The sequence below is a fragment of the Neoarius graeffei genome, chromosome 8 (assembly GCF_027579695.1).
Source record: "Neoarius graeffei isolate fNeoGra1 chromosome 8, fNeoGra1.pri, whole genome shotgun sequence".
Classification (NCBI taxonomy): domain Eukaryota; kingdom Metazoa; phylum Chordata; class Actinopteri; order Siluriformes; family Ariidae; genus Neoarius; species Neoarius graeffei.
The window spans coordinates 15,350,423-15,377,231 of record NC_083576.1 but is presented as its reverse complement, the minus strand read 5'-3'; the positions used below and the strand labels follow the sequence as shown (position 1 = coordinate 15,377,231).

General features: G+C 41.3%; 1 protein-coding gene across 1 annotated transcript in view; it reads right to left on the bottom strand.

Annotated features, from left to right (window-relative positions):
* Nucleotides 1-3,456: 3,456 nt before the first annotated feature.
* Nucleotides 3,457-26,809, bottom strand: part of maea (macrophage erythroblast attacher, E3 ubiquitin ligase) — a 45,995-nt gene continuing 22,642 nt past the window's right edge. The window contains exons 7-9 of the mRNA XM_060926859.1: nucleotides 23,625-23,758; nucleotides 18,590-18,785; nucleotides 3,457-5,330 (exon numbers count right to left, since the gene is read on the bottom strand). Coding sequence (XP_060782842.1) covers nucleotides 5,235-5,330; nucleotides 18,590-18,785; nucleotides 23,625-23,758 — 426 coding nt within the window. The 3' untranslated portion in view covers nucleotides 3,457-5,234. The remainder of the gene's footprint in view (nucleotides 5,331-18,589; nucleotides 18,786-23,624; nucleotides 23,759-26,809) is intronic.

The following is a 26,809-nucleotide window of genomic DNA, read 5'->3' as shown; positions in this document are numbered from 1 at the left end:
AGCCATGTTTTTGCTCGGTGTTTAGCAAATTACACGTTTTTAGCTTTCTCCTAAAATGTTTTCTTTTATTTCTTCTTCCTCAGGGTAGTAAAACTCGCTTTCGCTGTGAACACTGTCGTTATCGCTATCCATGCTGTAAAATTAATGCTATTCTCCTGAGAAATGCTGGCAAAAATTTACAAGATTTTTGATACTTATAAATAAATCTTATTTAAAAAAAATAAAAAAAAATAAATGGTGACAAATTATACATTGTTGTTGTGAACAAACGAGTCGCCAGAGGTCTGTAACCGGGGTCTGTACCATAGGATACGGACCCGCTCGCCAGCCAATCAGAGCGCAGGATTTGGACTGCGAAAAAAATAACCACTCAATCTCATCGTACATGGGTTATAGCCAACTCGGCTATCAGCTCATGTACGACTCGATTTCATGGAATAACTTAAATGTACGTAGTGTGCAGTACATAGGGCAACTGTCACTGACTAATTGGCAAGACCTATCATAGAAGAAGTGGGGGTGAAATAACCGGAAGATAAAGGACAGATTGGTTTGCCATGTATGAGGCAAGTTTAGTCTTTGTCATGCATATAAAATAAAGAGAAGGACAAACAGAAAAATATCAGTAATCACCAATTAAATTCTCTCACTAGTCTTTGTGTAAATAATTACATTGGACAAGACTGGGAAAACCTTGACAGGTCAGTTTTAGTGAGCCTGTGCCCACTACAGCCTCAGATTCCTGTTCCCGGTGTGCTCTTGTAGCCTATCTGCCTCAAAATTCAACGTATTATGTGTTCTGAGATGCTTTTCTGCTCACCATGGATGTAAAGAGTGGCTACTGGAGTTGTTCATCATTTTCTATTATGTAGCTATTGGGACCTGCTCAGGAAATACCCTGCTTTTCATCCGAAATAAGCCAAGGGATTGGCTCCAGCATCTCCCGTGACCCTCATGGTATAGATGATGGATGGAGCTACCGTTTCTTTTTATGAACTGAAGTTTTCACTTCACCCCAATACAAACTCACAATTAACCAATTCAGACTTCGCCATAAGCATTTATGTTTCAGTGTTTTGCATAAAACCACCATTATTTATCTTGCAGTTGAGACCAAATGTTTGCATACACCTAGGTGGAAAATATTCAGCCTCAGTTCAGTACAACTCCACACACTCCATGTTACCGGACATTTCATGAGGTCATTTTGAAACCGCTGAATCAAGAAGGCCTTGTTTCAGCTTTATTTCACCATCTCAGAAATCCAGTGGATGGAATGTTCCCGCACACCAATTTGACGGTCTCTTTAAACAGTCTAGAAGATTCCAGAAGTTGATGAAATGGCTTTTAGAAGCTTCTGATTGGTCAACTGTCATAACTAGGAGTGCATCTGTGGCTGTACTAAGAGCCAGGACCTTTTTGCTCTTGATACCATGAGAAAATCCAAGCAACTATGAAAGTTCTAGATCACCATGGCCTAAAGGCTGTTGCACAACAAAGAAGCCCTTATCAGCATGAAAAAGCCAGACTGAAATTTTGCAGATTATCAAGTTACTGGAGGAATTTTCCCTGAGCAGATGAAACAAAAATGGAACAGTTTGGCCAGAACAATCAGCATTATGTATGGATTTAAAAAAAAAAAAAAAAATGAGGCTTTTAATCTAAAGCTGTGAAGCATGGGGGTGGCAGCATCACGTTGTGAAGTTAAAACTTGGTCACAACTGGGACTTCCAGGAGGACAATGACTCTAAGTATACATTCATAGTTGTAACAAAAAGGCTAAGAGATCAAAATTGAAATAATCTTGTAGGGAAATAAAGGATCCGAATTCATTTCTCATTCTCATCTCATTATCTCTAGCCGTTTTATCCTGTTCTACAGGGTCGCAGGCAAGCTGGAGCCTATCCCAGCCGACTACGGGCGAAAGGTGGGGTACACCCTGGACAAGTCACCAGGTCATTACAGGGCCGACACATAGACACAGACAACCATTCACACCTACGGTCAATTTAGAGTCACCAGTTAACCTAACCTGCATGTCTTTGGACTGTGGGGGAAACCGGAGCACCCGGAGGAAACCCACGCGGACACGGGGAGAACATGCAAACTCCACACAGAAAGGCCCTCGCCGGCCACGGGGCTCGAAACCAGGACCTTCTTGCTGTGAGGTGACAGCGCTAACCACTACACCACCGTGCCGCCCCAAATTCATTTATCACAGGAAATGTATGAGAACATGAAATGTGTTGAGTTGTGAAAAATTGAGTCTGAATGTCAACTTCTGTCAAACATGCAAGTTAAAACTGAGATTACAGTATTAGTTTAAGCAAAAAATATATATGATACCCATAAACTGTATCTAAAATTTTTAATAAATAAAAAACAGTGATCATTGCTAAATTGCTGGAGTACGAGAGGAATAAAAGACATAGGGATGCGCTGCCATTGAAAAATAATCAGCTTTGAGGAGGTAACAGTTAGTTACTCCATCCAGTTGTTGCTGCTGCTTATTTTCCGATAACTGCATGTCCCATGTTTTATTCCTCTTATACCAGAGTAATTACAATTAAAATCAAATTTATAGATGTGTACTGTAAATATTTTTTCCCTCAACTGTATTTCTACCATGATCAAGATTAATCTTCTTTATTTTGTCAGATCTTTGGAATAGTGTTAAAGGAACAGTCCACCGTACTTCCATAATGAAATATGCTCTTATCTGAATTGAGACGAGCTGCTCCGTACCTCTCCGAGCTTTGCGCGACCTCCCAGTCAGTCAGACGCAGTCAGACGCGCTGTCACTCCTGTTAGCAATGTAGCTAGGCTCAGCATGGCCAATGGTATTTTTTGGGGCTGTAGTTAGATGCGACCAAACTCTTCCGCGTTTTTCCTGTTTACATAGGTTTATATGACCAGTGATATGAAACAAGTTCAGTTACACAAATTGAAACGTAGCGATTTTCTATGCTATGGAAAGTCCGCACTATAATGACAGGCGTACTAACACGTTCTGCGCGCTTCGACAGCGCATTGATACGGAGCTCAGATATCAATGCGCTGCCGAAGGTGTTAGTACGCCTGTCATTATAGTGCGGACTTTCCATAGCATAGAAAATCGCTACGTTTCAATTTGTGTAACTGAACTTGTTTCATATCACTGGTCATATAAACCTATGTAAACAGGAAAAACGCGGAAGAGTTTGGTCGCATCTAACTACAGCCCCAAAAAATACCATTGGCCATGCTGAGCCTAGCTACATTGCTAACAGGAGTGACAGCGCGTCTGACTGCGTCTGACTGACTGGGAGGTCGCGCAAAGCTCGGAGAGGTACGGAGCAGCTCGTCTCAATTCAGATAAGAGTATATTTCATTATGGAAGTACGGTGGACTGTTCCTTTAAACTTGGGTTTTTTTCCCCCCGTGCAGTTTATTTTTAAGTCATAAACAGTCACAGCATTTATTCAAATAATTTTTTTTTATTTGACTAAACATGAACAACCCAACTACTCTATGAGTACACACATGCAAGAGCAGTATCTAAGTAGCCTTTCCACACTTACAATAAAATAGCACATTTGAAAGCAGCTTGCCAAGTATAAAGGAGGGGAGGGGGGGAAAAGAAAAAAAAAAAAAAAAGAAAAAAGTCCGTGTGCTTAAAAAAAAAAAAAGGTGCTCATAGATGACCTAACTGCTACCTGACTGGGAAAATCTAAATGGTCTGGAGTCTAAAATAGAAAGTGTGTGCTTGAACGACACAAAACTATTTAGTGCTTCGTCGAAAAATGCTTATGATTATCTGAAGCATATTTTTTCAAAATCACATGACAAAGTGGTTAAGACCTTATCAATCCCAAACCTATGTAGCCCTTACTATTAAGACCTAACATAAAATAGGAAGACAGTCTATTTTTCAGAAATGGGAAGTAACAAAGGATGGTCTTGTGAGGTATGGAGACACAGTGAGTCAGGCTTTATGGTGTAGCATGTATGATGTCAGTCTAACCTGAGATTCAGACACTACAGGCTGCTTTGGTGAAAGAATGCAGAGGTGTGCATCCAGCCTGAGATCCTTGTGAGATCCCTAGGAGAGGCCCCCCCACCCGCCAACCCCAACACCCCCAAAAAAAGTCACTAAAAGGACAAAAACCTGCCATCAAGTTTTCTTGATCAATAAGTTTCCTTACCTGCTTTATCCTGGGTCGAGTAGTTGTGATAAAAATGACTTGATTTACAGCAAACTTCACGAGTATATATATTGCTGCACTACAGAATTGCGCAGGACTGATCGTTCAACTAGACTGGGCAGGAGTGTGATTTAAAAAAAATATTTTTTTTTATGCACACCTCTAAAATAATGCATTCGTCTTAAAAAAAAAAAAAAACTTAAATCTGGCATGAGCTTTTGTATGGTAACACAAATTTCCTCACAAACCTTGATATTTTAGGAGTTAGTCACAAAATCCTGCTACACTTGACCCAACAAGTTGCATGTTGGTCACAGACACTAGTCATCTGTATTGTAATGAGGGACCTGTCAAAATATGGCATGTGATGTCAATTTAGTCTAACAACAACCCTTCACGAACAGCTACCAACAAACCGCAATGTCTTTCTATACCTAGTTACATCAACTGAGAATTATGTGCGAAGTATTGCCACTGACGCTACTACACTTTCTAGAAAAGGTAACTGCAACAGCAGTGAGCATGTGCCGGTGTTAACTAACCACATGTGGTAACAGATTTTACAAGTGCTCAGGCACGATATTAGATAGTGGACCCTATTGTGCTCGAAACACTTGTCCAAAAAAAAAAAAAAACGAACGTGGGCACTATTGATTAGAATGAACGGTCATTTTTAAGCACACTAAAAAGGCAGAAGCTCTCAGATATATGATGTGGAGCCATGTCCTTTTGTCATCACACCACTGTCAAGAAGCCAGTAAATGAAAATGCCAAAATATCAACCTTTTTTGAAATGATGTACTGTTCGTCCCGATTTTCACCATCCAGTTGTATAGTAAAAACCTCCAATGAATTAGAAACCTTTTTTGCTCAGAAAAGGTTTGGCCGAGGGCAACTGAATTCAGTCTCATGGAACACCGGCTGAGGAACAGAGGCCTCCAGACTACAGGTTTCGTCGTTTTGGGATTCATCGAACCCAGGGTGGGGTCATTACCAAAAAAAAAGGAAAAAAAAAAAAAAGAAAGCTTGAACTATGCCCTGGAGGCCTTATCACATGATGTAAACTTTCTCAGCCTGGGAGAAGTTGAAGACTTCTTTGGTTCTGGGGCACACCACCTTGTCGTCTTGGCGAATAGACAAGAGAGACTGTATTGGGAATAAAAAAAAAAAAAAAAAAATTCAATAGTTATGAAACGATATAGAAGCAGACTTTCATTATTCATATTAAGTCCATGTTTCATTGTGTATAATTCACAGTTATTCCACAAAACTGATTCGTACATGAACTGATGGCAGTTGAGGCACGTAGCACCGAGTGGTCTCTGAGCCATGTACGACAAGATTGAGTCGAATAACTGTTTTATTATATCCATAGTCACTGGATTTTGAGAAATTTTTGCAAATTCAATAAATAAAAAAACTTTATACAAAACGTCCGACAAAATCTTTTCTGCTCAGACGGACTTCTTAAAGGACATGGGACATGAAACATAAAAGCACGCTATATCAGTTTCTTTCCATTAAAAATATGAATTAATTGCATCAACAAATACAAAATCATCTATTAAATTCAGCAAAATTGTTATATTCGTGATTATATGGCATTTCTGCTCGAGCTCCGATATGCATATTTTACAACCGGAAGAGCCGCTGTCATGTGATCATACGTCACAAAAACTTTCGGGCACAGCACAAGCGGGTAGATGAATGGAGAAGTGAATGACAAGAAAATTGTTTTATAGTCTTTAACGTCCATTGAACATCATGGTGTATTGTGCTGCTTACGGTTGCAATAATTCCAATGGGAAATGCCCTGGAGTAAGTTTTTTTGCATTCCCCGAGGACCCGAAGCTGAGGAAAGTGTGGGCTCACTACTGCCGTAGAAAAAAAACTTTGCACCTACTGTTTCCCACAAACTGTGTTCGGACCATTTCACTGAGGATTCTTTCAACATTAATACTCAGGTACTGAGCGATATTAATTGCTGAGCCAAATTTAAGAGGCCGTATAGCCGGGTTCATGGAGGCAGTGATAGCGCCATAATATACAGGGCCTAACATTCCTACAACTGTAGAGACAGTCAAGAAATCCTGTAACATTAATGGACATTTAAATAAATGTTAAGTTCTGTTGGTAAGTTTGTTTAACTTTTCTTAATTTTCATCTCTTTCGCCAAATGGCGTCGTGTTGTTAGCTGTGATGGCGTTTCGCCATTTTGAATGTTTTCATCTCGGACTCTGGAAGCATTGTATCTCAATCAATCTCGAAAAATATCAGCAAAAAAAAAAAAAAAGCTTGCAACGGACTTTAGCTAGATCTATGATGAACTTTCAATGTATGATACAAAAATAATACTTCTTTCAACAGATCATTAGCCTTTGAGCAGAATTGTTTTTAACTTACCAGGAAGTGTTATCGAGCCGACCGCTTTCAGTTTCATGGGGATTGAATGAACTCTCACTCTCAGAATCATCTGACCCGTCAGAGTAAAGACAAGATCCATGTTCATGTGAATTTCCAGCTATCGGTTCGAATTGATAGGGTCTAACTTCACATCTCTGTGAAACATCGGGAATGTCACTGTCGATGGTGTCCATTTCGGTAACCTGTTTACATTAGATTCCCAAGCGCTGGCTCCTTGGAAGGTTTTTGTGACGTCACGGGTCACGTGACCACCTAGCTCATTAACGAATCATTGTTTTACGCTGATGTATAAAAAAGTTGAATAATGTGATGATTTTTACATTTTTGACGCCCTGCAGTGATTTAGATGGCATTTCTTATGTCCTTTATACATAATTATACCCAGAAAAAAAATCCATGTCCCATGTCCTTTAACCGATCCATCAATTCGCTGCACGAATTGACTTTAGTCTTGTTTTTTGTAGAAAGCACCGTCTTGCTGAGGTATAGAACAACTTTCGACGTTTATTTAATTCTTCCCTGGACATTTCAGTTATGTAATTTTCAAACTTCTTTGAGCTTTTGAACCAGTCTAAAAAAAAAAAAAACCCACCCCTTTTAATGCTTAAAGATGAAAAATATCACGAAATGACAGGATCAATTTGTGAAAAATGCTATCATAATTCTTGAAAGAAAAATTTTTTTTATATATATATATATATATATATATATATATATATATATATATATATATATATGAATGAATGACGCGGTACGCGGTGGTCCGGATCACCGTATTTTCCATACAAAACGAGGGCATTAATTAATTATTTTTCCTGGATTGTGGTCCGGTTCACCGTATGCTGTATTATATTACGATATAAATAAAAACTTACCAAAATCATACTGTGTTTGTCATTTAATACGAGTTTTTTTACAAAGTCGTACATCATTTGTTATTTTTTCTCAAACCGGAAGAGAAATGCATGCGTAAAACACACGCGCAATAAAAGATACCAGTTCTAACGCATGTAAAAAAGCGGGAGCTGCCACGAGGGAAGTGAAAAATAATTTTACCAACTTTCGTCATTATGTCTCAGGGTGGTTATGAACAGCTTCTAAGGAATAAGAAAAAATGTGCTAGAGACTACAAAGCAACAGAAGAAAGGGCAAAGGAAAGAATTTATTCTAAATTAGGGGAAGAAGTAGCTGAAAATTTAAAATTTGTCTTCTGAACTTGGTGGTCCGGACCACACCTGAAAACGGCGTGGTCCGGACCACAACGGTAGTCCGGACCACCGCGTACCGCGTCATTCATATATATATATATATATACAAACCCCACGTTCTTACCCTCAAATACGTTCATACCATATTTTGTGGCTTTTTTTTTTTGTATTTTCTGGGTTTCGTTTTCGACTAGAGTTTTTATTTCGTCCTCGGCTGGTTCAGCAACACGCTCTGCCATTTTGTTTTTCTGTACTCACGGTATACAAGCCGATATCCTAGTAGTAGCCAATCAGCGCACGTGACTGCTCATATCCAGTGAATGTGGCTATAATAATAACACATGGGGTGACTGAGTCATGTATAATACCCATGCATATCCTTGAAAAACAGTAGAGTATTTTGCCTCAGTACACCACCACTGTGGATTTGAAATGAAGCCATCAAGATGTAACTGACAGATAGCCCTTCGGTTTTCATTTAAAGAGCTTAAAAATATTGCATTAACTGTTTACAGCCATTTTTTAGTCAGGCCCTTCATTTTCACAGGCTCAAAAGTAATTGGACTGAAGTTTCATGGCCAGATGTGGCTTGGGGTTCCCCCCTCCTCATGACAAATTAAAGGAGATAAAAGGTCTGGAACTGATTCCAAGTGAACAGATTGTGAAAGAAACCCAAGAGCTTCTTCAGGCAAAGAAACGGAATGGTCTTAAATAGCCGAGTTGGTCGCCTGACCTCAACCCAATTGAGCAAGAATTTCACTTGCTGAAGGCAAAAATGAAAGAAGCTGCAGTAAAGCCCTGGTACCTTAAATATGTTATGCCGCTTTTCCACTACCAACGCGGCCGAGTTGGGCTGAGCCGTGCCGTGCTGAGTTGGGCTGAGTCGAGCTGAGCGGGGCTGTTGGCGTTGCATTTCGACTACAACCGCGCTGGCTGGAAGTGGGTGGACACATTGGGTGGAGTTAGCGAAAGTGGGTGGACGTCACGTGATGTTGTTAGGCGGCGCAAACAGTGACATCAGTGACTTTTAAGCGGTAGTCTCACAACCCGGAGAGTAAACAATAAACACGGAGGACATGGAGTCGTTAGTGTTGCTGGTCTTGGTGCTGTGGCTTGTTGTCACCGACAACGGCAACAGATACTGGCAAGAGCGTATAGATGAGGCGAGGCGCATAAGGCTTCATAATTCTCGTAATTCGTAATTCTCCTTCTTCCGGGTTTACAGATCCCAGCGTGCTCGCGGGGCGTGTGTGGGCGTGTGAGGACACTCCTCCTCACCAATCAGTGCACAGGGGAGTGTCTCCTCACGCCCCCAGCCCCACTCGGCTCGGTTTGGCTCGCTTCAGCCCTACTCCAAAACCGTGCGAGTTTTGGGGGCTGAGCAGGGCTGAAGCGAGCTGAGTCGTGCTGTTCTTAGATAGTCGAAACGCGAGCCGTGTCGGGCTGAAGCGAGCTGAAAAAGGGTAGTGGAAAAGGGCCATTAGTCTCTCCCATTACTTTTGAGCTGGTAAAAATGGAGGCACCGAGGCTGTAAATTTAATTTTTGTTAAACCTTTTGAATTAAAGCTGAAAGTCTACAATTCTGTCACGTCTTGATTGCTTCATTTCAAATCCATTGTGGTGGTACACAAAGGCAAAAATCACAAGAATTGTGCACATCACTGTCCAAACACACACACACGACATGTAAAGTCCACCACAAGTCACCAGAACAACTTCAAATGTTCCTTGGCATAGATTTTACAAGTCTCCGTAACTGTTCTGGAGTGATGAACACCATTCTGTAGGCGTCGTGGTTTGAAGGGGTGGAGTCATTCTAGAAGATAGCACGCCCATCCATATAAAATTGTTACATCAGAGAATAAGGGTTGTTTTACAATCAGGGTACGCAAGCTAAAAATCACATTTAACACTTATTATCTTCAATATCAAAAGGCTTGACTAAATAAACTTGGTTGTTTATTGTAGCCCTGTGATCGCTCTATTTACCATGCAAAAAAAAAAAAAAATGTGGTGATAACGTTATTTTTGGTGAATGTATGGCAATATGCGTCATATTTAGCAAAATTACTCGTGTCATTTAGAAAAAGTGCTTTTTTGACCACAGGTAGCTCCAAAAGGGATGCACTTAAATCATTCTTCATACCATAAAACAAATATTTGGTTCCATACTGTACTCGAGTTGAGGGGGGGGGATGCCATCCTATGGAATCAATTTTGTGCCAAAATGTTCATACAATACTTTTGAAATATCAGACAAAAACGACAAATCAAAATACAAAAAAAAAAAAAAATTTTTTTAGACTGGCAAACAAATTATTCATGTAATCGTGCAAAATATCAGTCTATTACTCTTCAGAAACCTTTTATTTTTGTTCCGCGTCTTTCTCAGTTTTGTTTGACGTAATTTATTTTGGTTGCGATTCCAGCTTTCTCGTTTGCGCTCCCTGACTTTTTGCTTGCAGTTTTGGCACAAACTTCACGTGTGGGCGGGCTGTCCAGGAATGCATTCCCATTGGCTAACTTGTGTTTGACTGACAGCTACGCTCAGCCATTCCCTACTCGGATTCTGGCGGACTGTTTGACGAGTGACCGATCCATTGACGGTAAACAAGGTTCGAGTGGACTTCAGTGGCGACTGTGATATTGAATTAATTCAACAAAGTGTAAATTCAGTATCATAGTTGCCACTGAAGTCCACTCGATCCTTGTTTACCGTCAATGGATCGGTCACTCGTCAAACAGTCCGCCAGAATCCGAGTAGGGAATGGCTGAGCGCAGCTGTCAGTCAAACACAAGTTACCCAATGGGAATGCGTTCCTGGACAGCCCGCCCACACGTGAAGTTTGTGCCAAAACTGCAAGCGAAAAGTCAGAGAGCGCAAACGAGAAAGCTGGAATCGCAACCAAAATAAATTACGTCAAACAAAACTGAGAAAGACGCGGAACAAAAATAAAAGGTTTCTGAAGAGTAATAGACTGATATTTTGCACGATTACACGAATAATTTGTTTGCCAGTCTAAAAAAAATTGACTTTTTTTTCCTTTTTTTGTATTTTGATTTGTCGTTTTTGTCTGATATTTCAAAAGTATTCTATGAACATTTTGGCACAAAATTGATTCCATACCATCCCCCGTGGAATAAAAAAATGGTCAAAATCATCCCCCCTCCCTTCCCTTGAGCAATTTTATCAATAAATGTGGACATTACTTCTATTTAACATAGGAATTAGAAATGCCATTCCACGTAGCTTTGCTGAAACTGAGCATACAATAAGCTACCGCGAGAGAGGGCACGCGCAAGCGAAGCGTTTGAGGAGGTGACGTTCAGTTGGGGTTCCGTTATTTTTTATTTCATTCGGCGTCATTGACAGCAGCGGATTGCAGCATCATGTTCAAGCGGAGTGGACAGCAAGACCTAAGCAAGTTCGGATTTAAGATCGCAAGAAAAAAACATTTCAGGAGGTAAGTCAAGAGTTACGAATATCAGTCACACTTTCTGTGAGCCCGCTATCATGCTGTAAAGTTCCCGATATGGAGCCTAATTTGTGGGCGGCGGATAACACAGCTATCATAATGAATGTTAGTTTGGAGTCTAGCCAGCTATCGATAGCTTACTCAGGTTCATGTTAGCTTTGATTTCTTGCATAAGGCCATTAATTTAATCAGCCTGGACGTTCGTTTGTTATTCTTCAGGCAACAAAAAGTGTTATTCAAGACAGGAAGGCTAAAATAAACGACACTAGCAGTTATGAAGGCTTCATTGCCTCATTAGAGAGCCGGTCACAGCATGTAAGGCTGATTTACAATTTACTGTTGCTTGTTTTAGCTTATTGGTTACCTACCTACCTCTATTTACAGTGGGGAAAACAAGTATTTGATCCCTTGCTGATTTTGTTGGTTTACCCACTAAGAAAGACTTGATCAGTCTGTAATTTTAATGGTAGGTGTATTCTAACATGTGGAGACAGAATATCAAAAAGAAAATCCAGAAAATAACTTTTAAATATCTATATTAATTTATTTGTATTTTATTGAGAAAAAGTAGTATTTGATCCCCTAGTAACCATCAAGAGTTCTTGTTAATACAGACAAGTTAGACTCTCCAAATTACCTTGTCACCTAAATTGAAGACACCTGATATCACTAATGACTTGTATAAAAGCCACCTGGCCACAGAATCAATCAGTTTGTCAGACTCCAAACTCTCCAACATGGGAAAGACTAAAGAGCTTTCTGTGGATTTAAGGGAGAAGATTGTAGACCTGCACAAGACCGGTATGGGCTACAAAACCATTAGCAAGAAGCTGGGCGTTAAGGTGACAACTGTTGGTGCAATTGTGCGCGAGTACAAGACTCAACATGATCATCAATCGACCTAGGTCTGGGGCTCCAAACAAGATCTCACCTCGTGGGGTTTCCAGGATCATGAGAACGGTGAGAAATAGACCTAATACAACACAGGCAGAGTTACTGGATGATCTTAAAGCAGCTGGGATCACAGTCACCAAGCAAACAGTTGGTAACACTTTACACCGCAATATCTGTGAAGATACTCAGTCGTCCAGGTACATAGTAATCTGTGGTTGGTAGAAGAGAGCAACTGGACTTGTTTGAAAAGTCTTGAAGACGTTTCGCCTCTCGTCCGAAAGGCATCATCAGTTCTGTCTGTCTAATAGGGAGTATCAAGTATTTATCCTCTCATGGATCATAATAGAATCCACATCAGAATGCTGATGGCTGCATTGAAGGTGGCTGATAGATGTCATAGACACCCACCTCTGTTTAGTGATGGTCGTTCCAGGCTGACAAAATTGAACGATCCTCTCTGGCTAAGATGTCTGCCAGTTTTCTGGAAGTCCTCTCATACTCCCGCACTAGTCGAAGGGAACTCATCCCAAAGTGTGTAGAAAACATATCTGTGAAGATACTCAGTCGTCCAGGTACATAATCTGTGGTTGGTAGAAGAGAGCAACTGGACTTGCTTGAAAAGTCTTGAAGACGTTTCGCCTCTCGTCTGAAAGGCATCATCAGTTCTGTCTGTCTAATAGGGAGAGGATCGTTCAATTTTGTCAGCCTGGAACGACCATCACTGAACAGAGGTGGGGTCTATGACATCTATCAGCCACCTTCAATGCAGCCATCAGCATTCTGAGTTGGATTCTATTATGATCCATGAGAGGATAAATACTTGATACTCCCTATTAGACAGACAGAACTGATGATGCCTTTCGGACGAGAGGCGAAACGTCTTCAAGACTTTTCAAACAAGTCCAGTTGCTCTCTTCTACCAACCACAGATTACTATGTACCTGGACGACTGAGTATCTTCACAGATATGTTTTCTACACACTTTGGGATGAGTTCCCTTCGACTAGTGCGGGAGTATGAGAGGACTTCCAGAAAACTGGCAGACATCTTAGCCAGAGAGGATCGTTCAATTTTGTCAGCCTGGAACGACCATCACTGAACAGAGGTGGGGTCTATGACATCTATCAGCCACCTTCAATGCAGCCATCAGCATTCTGAGTTGGATTCTATTATGATCCATGAGAGGATAAATACTTGATACTCCCTATTAGACAGACAGAACTGATGATGCCTTTCGGACGAGAGGCGAAACGTCTTCAAGACTTTTCAAGCAAGTCCAGTTGCTCTCTTCTACCAACCACAGATTACTATGTACCTGGACGACTGAGTATCTTCACAGATATGTTTTGTACACACTTTGGGATGAGTTCCCTTCGACTAGTGCGGGAGTATGAGAGGACTTCCAGAAAACTGGCAGACATCTTAGCCAGAGAGGATCGTTCAATTTTGTCAGCCTGGAACGACCATCACTGAACAGAGGTGGGGTCTATGACATCTATCAGCCACCTTCAATGCAGCCATCAGCATTCTGATTTGGATTCTATTATGATCCATGAGAGGATAAATACTTGATACTCCCTATTAGACAGACAGAACTGATGATGCCTTTCGGACGAGAGGCGAAACGTCTTCAAGACTTTTCAAACAAGTCCAGTTGCTCTCTTCTACCAACCACAGTTTACACCGCAATGGTCTAACATCTTGCAGCGCTCGCAAAGTACCCCTGCTTAAGAAAGCACATGTGCAGGCCCACCTGAACTTTGCCAATGAACATCTGAATGACTTGGAGAGTGACTGGGAGAAGGTGTTATGGTCAGAGGAGACTAAAATTGAGCTCTTTGGTATCAATTCAACCCGTCGTGTCTGGAGGGAGAGACATGCTGCTTATGACCCCAAGAACACCATCCCCACTGTCAAGCATGGAGGTGGTAACATTATGCTTTGGGGGTGTTTTTCTGCACAGGGCTACTTCACCATATCAATGGGAGGATGGACGGAGCCATGTACCGTAAAATCCTAAGTGAAAACCTCCTTCCCTCTGCCAGGAAGCTTAAAATGGGTCATGGATGGGTCTTCCAGCAGGATAATGGCCCAAAGCATACAGCCAAGGCAACCAAGGAATGGCTGAAGAAGAAACACATCAAAGTCATGGAGTGGCCCAGCCAGTCTCCGGACCTGAATCCGATAGAAAATCTATGGAGAGAGCTGAAGCTCAGAGTTGCCAAGCGACAGCCACGGAATCTTGATGATTTAGAGGTCATTTGCAAAGAAGAGTGGACCAAAATTCCTCCTAATATGCGCAGAAACCTGGTCATCAACTACAAAAAACGTCTGACCTCTGTGCTTGCTAATAAGGGGTTTGCCACAAAGTACTAAGTCCTTTTGGCAAGAGGGTTCAAGTACTTATTTTCCTCAATAAAATGCAAATAAATTAATACAAATTCTTTAAAGTCGATTTCTTGATTTTCTTTGTGATATTCTGTCTCAGCATGTTAGACTACACCTACCATTAATATTACAGACTGATCGTGTCTTTCTTAGTGGCCAAACCAACAAAACCAGCAAGGGATCAAATACTTGTTTTCCCCACTGTAACTCAATGTTCCCAATGTCCAGCTTTGAATAAAAATTCTATTGACTTGATACGAAAAGATTCAGTTGTTCATTTACATTGCCTGCTGAGGTTTTAATAAATTATTTACCCAACGATTTAAAAGGAGCCTACCATGACTATGAAGTTACACTTCAAATTTGTCATCTGCATTTCACCCTAATAATGAGAATGTGGTCGGTATGTCAGCCAGGAGACTGACTAAATATGACACGACATCCACACTGTGCATGTTTTACAGTAAAATACCAGTGTATTATGTTTTTTACAACAATAAAAAGGGTACACAGTGTGTACTACACACTTTATCAGCACAAAATACTGTATGACTACGTTCAGACTGCACCCTGAAACGACCCATATCCGATTTTTTTGCCCATATGCGACCTGTATCCGATTTGTTATTGATAATCTGAACGACACAGATCCGATTTTTTCACATGCGACCCAGGCCGCTCGGATATTTGGTCCTAATTCCGATGCATATCCGTTATTTTCACATGCGACTGCAGTCTGACCGGACAGGTCGCATTCATGCGACCTACACGTCATCAACAAGAGACAAACGTCACTATTCTGCGTTGGCTAATCCCGCCTCTTTGGTGGAAAACAACAACATTTGTACAGTTTTCAGAATTTAAATAGACTTTTATAGAATTGATCAAGCTAATGGTGGATTTGGTAGGGACCTGGATGTTAAATCATCCTGTATTACAAGATAAGATTGTTCTGGAAATTTCCAGTAATTTGACACCTTCGGTCTCATTAGTCCGCTGCCCACATTAATCAGATTATTGTGTGAGTTCCGCCGCTGCCACAAAAACCACATCGCCAGGTCTCGCCTCATCTCCATGCTTTACTTGCAGACTTGAAGAGTGCGCTTTTTTTTGGTTTACGCATTACGTAGATGTGCTTATTACGTGTCAATTTGCGCATGCGGGACACTTTTGGGTCGTTTTCTGTTCATATTGGAGATCGCATACAAGTCTCATATAATTGGTAATGTGAACGGCCTAACAAAAAAATCGGATTTCACAACAAATCGGATATGGGTCGTTTCAGGTTGCAGTCTGAACGTAGTGTATGTCTGGTAAATGAACAAGGTCCGCAGACCTACGTTGTGTGCAAACCCTCCTAAAAGCAAACCAGTTTCCCACCGACGGACCGACCGATGGGTCGACACGCGACTAAAAATTTCACCATCCCCCCTGGTTTGATTTTACAACTCGACCACTGGTTCCATGTCATTGGAAACATAGTTAAGTTTTAATGTTGAATGCCAGTAAGTTTTCAGACTATTTTGATCAAATTAGTATGTAACTGTGTCAAAAAAAAGTCCTCTCCGAGACAGCTAATTTTTCAATATAAAATAACATATCTAAAATGATTATTTTCATCCTAAAATGTGGTCAAGATATTGGGACATAAATATTAGAGACAACTAACACAAAGCTTACAGCCTTATATTTAAAAGCACTATGGAAGTAGTGGATTCTGAATTGTCAAAAAAAAAAAAATGTCCTCTCCGAGAATCACTTAATTTGTTTCTCCCATCTTATAGCAGATTACACAAAACTACCATACACACGTCAAAAAAATTACCTGAAATCTGTTCTTTAACTTGTCCTTCACTTAAAAACTGGTACAAGAACCAGTTTGAATCAATTTGAATTTTGGACCCCTGTGACACAAACTTTGTATCCTGATTGTAAAACAAGCCATAAAGGCGATCCATCAGAAAAACCTGGCATTCATTTTCAATGGACCCAAACTATGCCAGCGAAATAAATTGGTTTTTCCTTCGTCACCTGTCTTTAGCTTGTAGGCATCCTATTTCATATATATGCTAATTTACATCTTCTGCATTACTGTATTCCAGAAGAAAAGCCACCTTCGGATTTCTAAACATTTAAAAAAAAAAAAAATCCTGTTATAAAAAAAAGCAACATTTTCAGATAAAAATATAACAAGCTGCATGAGATATGCAAAAGCAAGTGAGACAGCCAAGGTCTGCAGGAGAAGTGGAACAAATATTCAAGGATTCTTGAAAAAAAATAAAAAATCCTTGTATACAGTTAGGTCCATATATATTTGGACACTGACAAATTCTTTTTTTACCCGTTTACTGAAACATATTCAAGTTATAGTTCTATAATGGATATGGACATAAAGTCCCGACTTTCAGCTTTCATTTGAGGGTATCCACATTAAAACTGGATGAAGGGTTTAGGAGTTTCAGCTCCTCAACATGTGCCACCCTGTTTTTAAAGGGACCAAAAGTAATTGGACAATTGACTCAAAGGCTATTTCATGGGCAGGTGTGGGCAATTCCTTCGTTATGTCATTCTCAATTAAGCAGATAAAAGGCCTGGAGTTGATTTGAGGTGTGGTGCTTGCATTTGGAAGATTTTGCTGTGAAGAAAACATGCAGTCAAAGGAGCTCTTCACACAGGTGAAACAAGCCATCCTTAAGCTGCGAAAACAGAAAAAACCCATCCGAGAAATTGCTACAATATTAGGAGTGGCAAAATCTACAGTTTGGTACATCCTGAGAAAGAAAGAAAGCACTGGTGAACTCATCAATGCAAAAAGACCTGGACCCCCACAGAAGACAACAGTGGTGGATGATCGCAGAATAATTTCCATGGTGAAGAGAAACCCCTTCACAACAACCAACCAAGTGAACAACACTCTCCAAGAGGTAGGCGTATCAATATCCAAATCTACCATAAAGAGAAGACTGCATGAAAGTAAATACAGAGGGTTCACTGCACGGTGCAAGCCACTCATAAGCCTCAAGAATAAAAAGGCTAGATTGGACTTTGCTAAAAAGCATCTAAAAAAGCCAGCACAGTTCTGGAAGAACATTCTTTGGACAGATGAAACCAAGATCAACCTCTACCAGAATGATGGAAAGAAAAAAGTATGGCGAAGGCATGATACAGCTCATGAGCCAAAGCATACCACATCATCTGTAAAACACGGCGGAGGCAGTGTGATGGCTTGGGCATGCATGGCTGCCAGTGGCACTGGGTCACTGGTGTTTATTGATAATGTGACACAGAACAGAAGCAGCCGGATGAATTCTGAGGTATTCAGAGACATACTGTGCTCAAATGCAGCCAAACTGATTGGTCGGCGTTTCATAATACAGATGGACAATGACCCAAAACAAAGCCAAAGCAACCCAGGAGTTTATTAAAGCAAAGAAGAGGAATATTCTTGAATGGCCAAGTCAGTCACCTGATCTCAACCCAACTGAGCATGCATTTCACTTGTTAAAGACTAAACTTCAGACAGAAAGGCCCACAAACAAACAGCAACTGAAAACCGCTGCAGTAAAGGCCTGGCAGAGCATTAAAAAGGAGGAAACACAGCGTCTGGTGATGTCCATGAGTTCAAGACTTCAGGCAGTCACTGCCAACAAAGGGTTTTCAACCGAGTATTAGAAATGAACATTTTATTTACAGTTACTTAATTTGTCCAATTACTTTTGAGCCCCTGAAATGAAGGGATTGTGTTTAAAAAATGCTTTAGTTCCTCACATTTTTATGCAATCATTTTGTTCAACCCACTGAATTAAAGCTGAAAGTCTGAACTTCAACTGCATCTGAATTGTTTTGTTCAAAATTCATAGTGGTAATGTACAGAAGCAAAATTAGAAAAATGTTGCCTCTGTCCAAATATTTATGGACCTAACTGTATTTCAGTTTTTACTTTTTTTTTTAACCATTTTTGATTGAGAGAGACAGAGACGACATTTAATGGAGCCAATAACAGTCTTCTACTCACATTATAGCCATAAACATAGCCATTAGGCAGCATCATGGGTGGGTTGTTCTCGTTCATGACCTCTCCAGAGATTTTACACACCAGGCGAGAGTTTGCGCAGTGGGCCATGGGGAGAGGCTGAGCCAGCTTGTTCAGGGACTTACTGCATACAGGACAGTCTGGGTTTTTCGAAGAACCATCCTCTTTGTAACACTGTCTGTGAGACAAGAGTCAAGGGCAGCAACTTGCATTTAGGCAAGAGGAGGAAGTTCAGTCCGGTTACCAAATTCTCTATTCTGTTGAAAATGATATACAAGTAACATCAAGACAAGATACAGTGCCTTGCAAAGTGTCATCTCACTTGGCGTTTGTCCTGTTCTGTCGCATTACAATCTGGAATTAAAATGGATTTTTGGCAGGTTAGCACCATTTGATTTACACAAACACGCCTACCACTTTTTTAATTGTGACACAAACAGTTAAGCTGAAAAAACAGAAATCTCAAGTGTGCATAGGTATTCACCCCCTTTCGTATGAAACTCCTAAATAAGAGCTGGTCCGACCAATTCACTTCATAAGTCACATAATTAGTTGATTAAGATCCACTTATGTGCCATCAAAGTGTCACATGATGTCTGTATAAATCAACCTGTTCTGGAAGGACCCTGACTCTGCAACATTACTAAGCAAGCAAAATGAAAACCAAAGAGCCTCCAAACAGGTCCGAGACAAACTCGTGAAGAAGTATAGATCAGGGTTGGGTTATAAAAGTATCCCAAAACTTTGAAATATCCCACGGAGCACCATTAAATCCATTATAGCAAAACGGAAAGAATATGGCGCCACTACAAACCTGACAAGAGAAGGCCGCCCACCAAAACTCACAAACCGGGCAAGGAGGGCATTAATCAGAGATGCAACAAAGACACCAAAGATAACACTGAAGGAGCTGCAAAGATCCACAGCGGAGATGGGAGTATCTGTCCATAGGGCCGCTCTAAGCCGTACACGCCACAGAGCGGGGCTTTATGAAAGAGTGGCCAGGGGAAAAAAAAAAAAGTCATTGCTTTTGGGAGTTTTCCCAACAGCATGTGGCAAACACATGGAAGAAGATTCTCTGGTCAAATGAGACTAAAATTGATCTTTTTGGCCATCATGGGAAATGGCATGTGTGGTGCAAACCCAACACCCTGAGAACACAATTCCTACAGTGAAGCATGGTGGTGGCAGCATCATGCTGTGGGGATGTTTTTCATCTGCAGGGACAGGAAAGCTGGTCAAGACTGAAGGAAAGATGGATGGCACTAACTACAAGGCAATTCTGGAGGAAAACCTGTTAGAGTCAGCCAGAGATTTCAGACTGGGATGAAGGTTCATGTTCCAGCAGGACAATGACCCGAAACATGCTACTAAAGCTACACTGAAGTGGTTTAAAGTGCGGATGACACGTTTTTGACATCTTTGGCGATGTTTTATAACATAAAAAGTAATTCCCGATGATCCATATATTAATTCACGAAAGCGCCTATTTTATAAGTTATGATAAAAAACGCGGCTATCTGGGCAAACTTGACAGGGCTGCAGCACCCAGGAGACGAAGGAGGATGAGGAGCTATATGACGTCAGCGAAAGAACCTTCCTCCTAACTTACCAGTTTGTTGTTGATGCGGCAGGTGTTCAGTTTATCATTATTAGTATTTTTATTAGACATTATTATATAGTTATTATGCCTTCGCGTTGTGTTGCCGGCTTTTGCTCAAAAACCCACAAGGATGGGGTAAGTTTATTCAAGTTTCCCAGAGATCCCGAACTGCATGCAAAGTGGGTGAAGCAAGTCAGGCGCACTCGTGACAAGTGGGAGCCCTCACCAACATCCGTCCTGTGCTCTGAACACTTCGATTTGGATTGTTTTGACACCCTTCCCAGCTTAAAAGAATATCTTGGGTGTTCAGTTCAGCACAAACGTGTGTTACTACCATCAGCAGTGCCTACACAGTGTTGCCAGATTGGGAGGTTTCCTGCCCAGTTGGGTGGTTTCAAGTGCATTTTGGTGGGTTTGAACATATTTTGGGCTGGAAAACGTCAGCAGTATCTGTTGCCAGATAGCGCTGAAGTTTTCCAGCCCAAAATATGTTCAAAACCCACCAAAATGCACTTGAAACCGCCCAACTGGGTGGGAAACCTCCCAATCTGGCAACACTGCCAGTATTCCGGAAGGGGTCTACTAGTAGCTATGCCGGATCCAAAGACAGTCCTCCTGTCAGAACATGTTGTGTGAAACGACATAAGATAAAGGTACGTAGAACTATAGACTCTACATGATAATCATAAATGTAATCATAAAGTCGGCGTGATATCAGTCATGTATTTGCTTGTGAAAGCTTGCGGCTTTCATGTAACTGCCGCCTAGCAACGAGAGGCAAAGGGTAAAGAGGGTAGGCTATCATAGATTCTATTCGGAAGAGATCAACACAATTCTAGACTCCCAGAAGAGGAAGAGCTAGCACTAGAGAGTTCACCGGCGTTTTCATGCGCCATTTCCATTGAGTAGAACCAGAGTAGAACAGCCAGTGAACCGCAGCGTGTTCTTCCGCTGACGTCACAACATGGCCGCGAGCCACGGACCCAGTTTTCTTGCGCTGTGCAATTAAAAGTTAGATATTCGCATAACAGCTTCTTTTCACGTAATTATAACAGAAATCTAACATGTTTGCCATGTTGTATAGTTTATTTAAGAAATTGCATAGAGTCATGTTCGTGTCATCAGCACTTTAAAGGGAAACATTTAAATGTCTTGGAATGGCCTAGTCAAAACCCAGACCTCAATCTAATTGAGAACCCTGGGGGGTGGCTACCTATGCACACTCCAGATTTCTGTTTTTTCATCTTATTGTTTGTGTCACAATAAAAAAAAAATAATAATAATTTGCACCTTTAAAGCGGTAGGCATGTTGCATAAATCAAATGGTTCTAACTCCCCAAAAGTCCATTTTAATTCCAGCTTGTAATGTGACAAAACAGGACAAACACAAAGGGGGATGAATACTTTTGCAAGACACTGTACGTCACAAACGGTCAGTACAATTACCATTCTTTGGAAACTCGTGTAAATACTACTAGTACTGCTCATGTTTTTGCATAATTTCAAATATTTCTACACTACAAGTATGATTTTAGAGAATATATCAAGGATATTACACGGTTGCACGAAGATAGGAAATTTATCTTTGAGTGGTGAAAAATACGTTCAACAAGAGGATAAACTTCATATATTCGTACCACTGTTTAAGATTCTTGATATTACATGGAACACATCCACAACCACCCCCCCCCAAAAAAAAAAACCCCGCAAGTTCCTCAAAAACATTTTAATTTTCAACCACTTCGTCATTTTGACAACGCGCAGGAAAACACTAGGAGTAACGTCATCAGAGTGAAATATCAGGAAATGTGTCGCTCAGCTCGGCGATGTATTTTGTATGAAAAATGCAAGTTTTTCAACATGAGAAAATAAACTTCATATCTTCAAGCTAACGTGTGATTTTCTTTTTATTATATTGACACATTCACAAATGAAAAGTACCCAAATTTATCAAAACAATTCATCGATTTCCTGACGAATAACGTACAGAGATTTACATCAGGGTTTTGGTTCTCCGTGTCCCAGATGTAGCTCATATGAAAAATACGAGAGGTGTATTTCCCAGTAAAATACTCGTATCCATATATTATTTACCAGCTGGGAGGTCCGTATCGTGAAATACTGTTACCAAGGTCTTGAAAGTACTGAGCAAGGCCCTCTGGGCCGAGGTCACGGTATTTCACCATATGGACCGATCTTAAGCTGGTAAATAATATATTTATTTTTTTCTTTACCAAATTCTAACAGAAAACGAGAGCGCCTGAAAGGGAAAACCGAGCTGAGCCGCCATTTTGAATCCTCATTCACGGCTGTAATGCAAATTGCTTCCTCCTCGGTATACAAGTGCACTTCCATGTCAGGAAAAAAACTACATTTTGCCGCCTATGTAGTCCCCTATTTATACAAAATTGAGTCATTCAGGATTCAGCCATGTTTTTGCTCGGCGTTAGCAAGTTACAGGTTTTTAGCTTTCTCCTGAAATGTTTTCTTTTATTTCTTCTTCCTCAGGGTAGTAAAACTCGCTTTCGCTGTGAACACTGTAGTTATCGCTATCCATGCTGTAAAATTAATGCTATTATGCGGAGAAATGCTGGCAAAAATTTATACGATTTTTGATAAAAATCTTATAAAAAAGGGAGGCACGGTGGTGTAGCGGTTAGCGCTGTCGCCTCACAGCAAGAAGGTCCGGGTTCGAGCCCTGTGGCCGGCGAGGGCCTTTCTGTGCGGAGTTTGCATGTTCTCCCCGTGTCCGCGTGGGTTTCCTCTGGGTGCTCCGGTTTCCCCCACAGTCCAAAGACATGCAGGTTAGGTTAACTGGTGACTCTAAATTGACCGTAGGTGTGAATGTGAGTGTGAATGGTTGTCTGTGTCTATGTGTCAGCCCTGTGATGACCTGGCGACTTGTCCAGGGTGTACCCCGCCTTTCGCCTGTAGTCAGCTGGGATAGGCTCCAGCTTGCCTGCGACCCTGTAGAACAGGATAAAGCGGCTAGAGATAATGAGATCTTATAAAAAAAGATAAAAGTGGACAAAAATTGCTACTATGTTTGTTGTTGTTGTGAACGAGCGAGTCGCCAGAGGTCCGTAACGTAGGATACAGACCTGCTCGGCAGCCAATCAGAGCGCAGGATTTGATGGAAACCGGACCACGACGAAAATAAATGACAATATTTTTATCGTTCGGAATGAAAAATACTACTACTGAGATCTTAAACGCCCGAGTGTTTCTTAACTCAAGAATGAAGAATCTTCTGAGAAACCTCACACAGTAAATGTACTGTTACAAATTACACTTCTTTTAAGGACATGCAAACATCTGCACTCTGTATACTAAGAATGCGTTAACAGTAACTCTAGATGCTATTAGGAAAATGTGTAATGTTGGAGGTAATCAAGCCCGTTGCTGTGAGGATACGGGGTTTTGATGGCAGACAGCCCTGCCTGCAGAGTGATGGTGAACACAGAGTTGTTCCCCAGCTGGTGCAATCTGTAATTGTCGTATCTGAATTGCTGGATCAGCATTTTCCAGCGGCCTGGATCCAGAAGGTCCTACGAGAGACAAGATTCCTGTAAATCATTTTTCAATCTTTCCAGCCCCAACATCTGAAACTGTTCATGTCTTTTTACAAAATCATGTTCCTGGGATTTTCCAATCTCAATTAGCTTTCATTTGAGCTCATGAAAAGGTCTATGTTAGCATCTTGGCCAAGTTTTCTTTGCAAGAGAGATTCTGTCTCGCTGCAATTTTCGTTTAGGAGGACTCACGAGACTATTATGGGCTCTCGATAGGCTCATGTTCATGTCGAGCATGTACTTAAACTTGTATCCTCAGGAAGCAATATTACATCCATTTAGATATACACATCAAAACACTTCTGAATGAACCAGTGTGAGCAAGGCGGTAGCTCACACGGCCGTACCAACCACAAAACCAGGGAGTAACTATTGTCCAGACTGATTAGATCTTCCAAACAAAACTATCAGGATCAAAATCCTCTCAAAACTCAGAAAGGAGTAGCAATTTTTGTGAATTGTGGACGGACGTCGCATGATAGACATGTAGTGCGCGAAAATCTGGTCAACATTGGAATACGCTAGCCTGGGCCCGCCCATCCTAAGCGTGACGCAACACGAGGGCCTGTTGCGAGCTTAGTCTGGCCAGGCAAGCTATCTACAGCTCTTCCAAGCTCCCGAAAAATCGGGAACCAATCAACTTTGAGCATCTCCAACGGCCCTGGGTAGAGGCGTGTTCAAGGCACTGATGTAGTAGAACTGTGACCGGAAGCCATAGATTGTTTACAGAATCTATGCCGGAAGCGCTTCATTCACTAGAAACATTACGAACATGGAGCAAATTCTCATTGAAAACGGAGCAAAGAGCAGCCCTGGAGGTATTTATTGAAAGGAAGGACGTTTTCGCCTTGCTCCCGACCGGCTTCGGTAAGAGTTTAATCTACCAGTTAGCCCCGCTGGTAGCCAAATCAATGGGGCTCAGCGAGAATCCTATCGTCGCGTCACATACGTCAGAGGAAAGAGTGATGTGATTGGTTTAAGCTTCGTCACAGCCTTTTCTGGCTTCGACCAGTAGCAAACTGGCATTTCAGGGAGGCGGGTCAACCACGGGCTCTGGGAAACGGTTGGGCTTAATATCTTGGCCAGACCAATAGCTCGGAGAGCTTTGAAGTCGCGTTAGCCAGACTAGGAATACGCAGCCACGGATGAGTGCCAAGTAATAAATTAGCAACTTGCAAATGAAAACTCAAACCCTATCGTGACTTTTATGAAGACCCAATCATCCAAATAAAAACCCACAGAGAACTCTGCTTGGAAAAGCAAATTTCCAGAAAGTTCACCACACGGCCTAATTGGCAACTTGGTAATTGTGCACACCGATTTGACCTTCCAAACAACACAAGCAGAATCAAAATCCATTGAAAACTAAGGGAGGAGTAGCGATTTTTGTGAATTGTGGCGGAACGACGGACGACGCGTGATGGCCATAGCTCATCGGCCGATGGCTGCGTGAGCTAATAATTACCTCGCCTGGGACGGAGTCCACCGGGGGGGCGAGGTATTGTTTTCCATTGGGTTTCTTTGGTTTTTTTTGTAAACGATATTCAGGGATGAGAATGGGACATTTAAAAAAAAAAAAAAAACTCTGAAATGTCTGCCAAAATTATTGGAATATTGCTCTAAGACACCATACATAATTATTCCTTCATATGAAATGTCATCTTATTCATGCCTACCGCAAAAAAATTTAGCATAATGTCCCCTTACGCCGGCCTAACCTGGCCGGTCTAGGGGGCATTTGCCCAATTCACAATCCCCCTTTCCCACACATACAATTTAAGTAAAACGTACCTTTGTGCTTTTTTGTTTTGATGTGCTCCTGGATGTTTCTAGCTCCTCTGTTTCCATAATCGATCATATCTGAGCACAGAATACACAGAACCTTTCCCGGCACGTCCACTTTTCGGATATGTTCCGTCGGGCACGTAGTCACAGTTTGTGTCCCTATCTGCAGGGTAACGCTACTATCGAGCCACGCCCATCAGAAACAGTTCTTTATCCCGTTCGATTTATCGATTTCCTTGGCACGATCCTCATTTTTGCGGTCCAAAACTTTTGCCATATTGGCGAAGTAACTTTGAAAACTAACCAAAATAACTAGAACTTAAGAAGTGATCAAAACCGTGTACGTACAGCTTGTTTCTCCGTGAATTGTAGAAGTGAGATGAAACTAGCGCCAAAATGTTGCTGGAAATCGTCGTTAGCATAAATATTGAAGAAAGCAATGACGATTTCCGTTATCACAGCTGCAACTAATTTTGCGATGAGCGTTGCCGAAAGATGCTGGCGGGCAGTCGGTCGGTCCTGCCTGTTTGTGCCACCACAAGCCTCGCCTCGCGCCGACCCCTACCCCGAAATTTTCTCAACGGATTTACACGTTTCACAAAAATGACATTTTCAGCGGGAAAAACTTGGAATTCCGCAGATCCGCGGAAAATTCTCATCCCTGGATATTACGAGAAAATGGCTGGATCAATCTTCATGAAACTTTCAGGGTAGATGGGCATTGGTCTCAAATAGAACCTCCAACATTTTGAGGGTCATCGTCACCAAAAAGGCCAAAATTGTTTTTGTTGTGGCTACTGCCTCATATAGAGGCGCTAGCCACTACGTCATTGTACTGTAAGAATGTAACGATCGCGCACTGCGCATACACGTGTTCTGATTAAAATGGCCAGTGAGTGTATACAATTCGGTTCACCATTCGAAATAAACGGACTAGACTAAAGAAATCGCTTTCAGACATGTTTATGCTTATTACAGAGGGAAAGTGTGTTCCACTGAGCTCTAGCGCCGGGCCATTTCCGGGAAATAAGAGTTTGGGTCATGGCGACAGCGTGTGTATGTCAGCCTCGGTTCGGAGGTTTCAGTTTCGAAAACTGTAAGGGGTAAGAGTAGAATAATATAAAGTACAAAAACACTTCGTATATTTTATTTCTGTGATTTTTAAATTCTTCATTTTTGTGGCTACTGCCTCATATATGCTATATTTACTGGATGGACATGGGATCAGAAAACTATTTTATT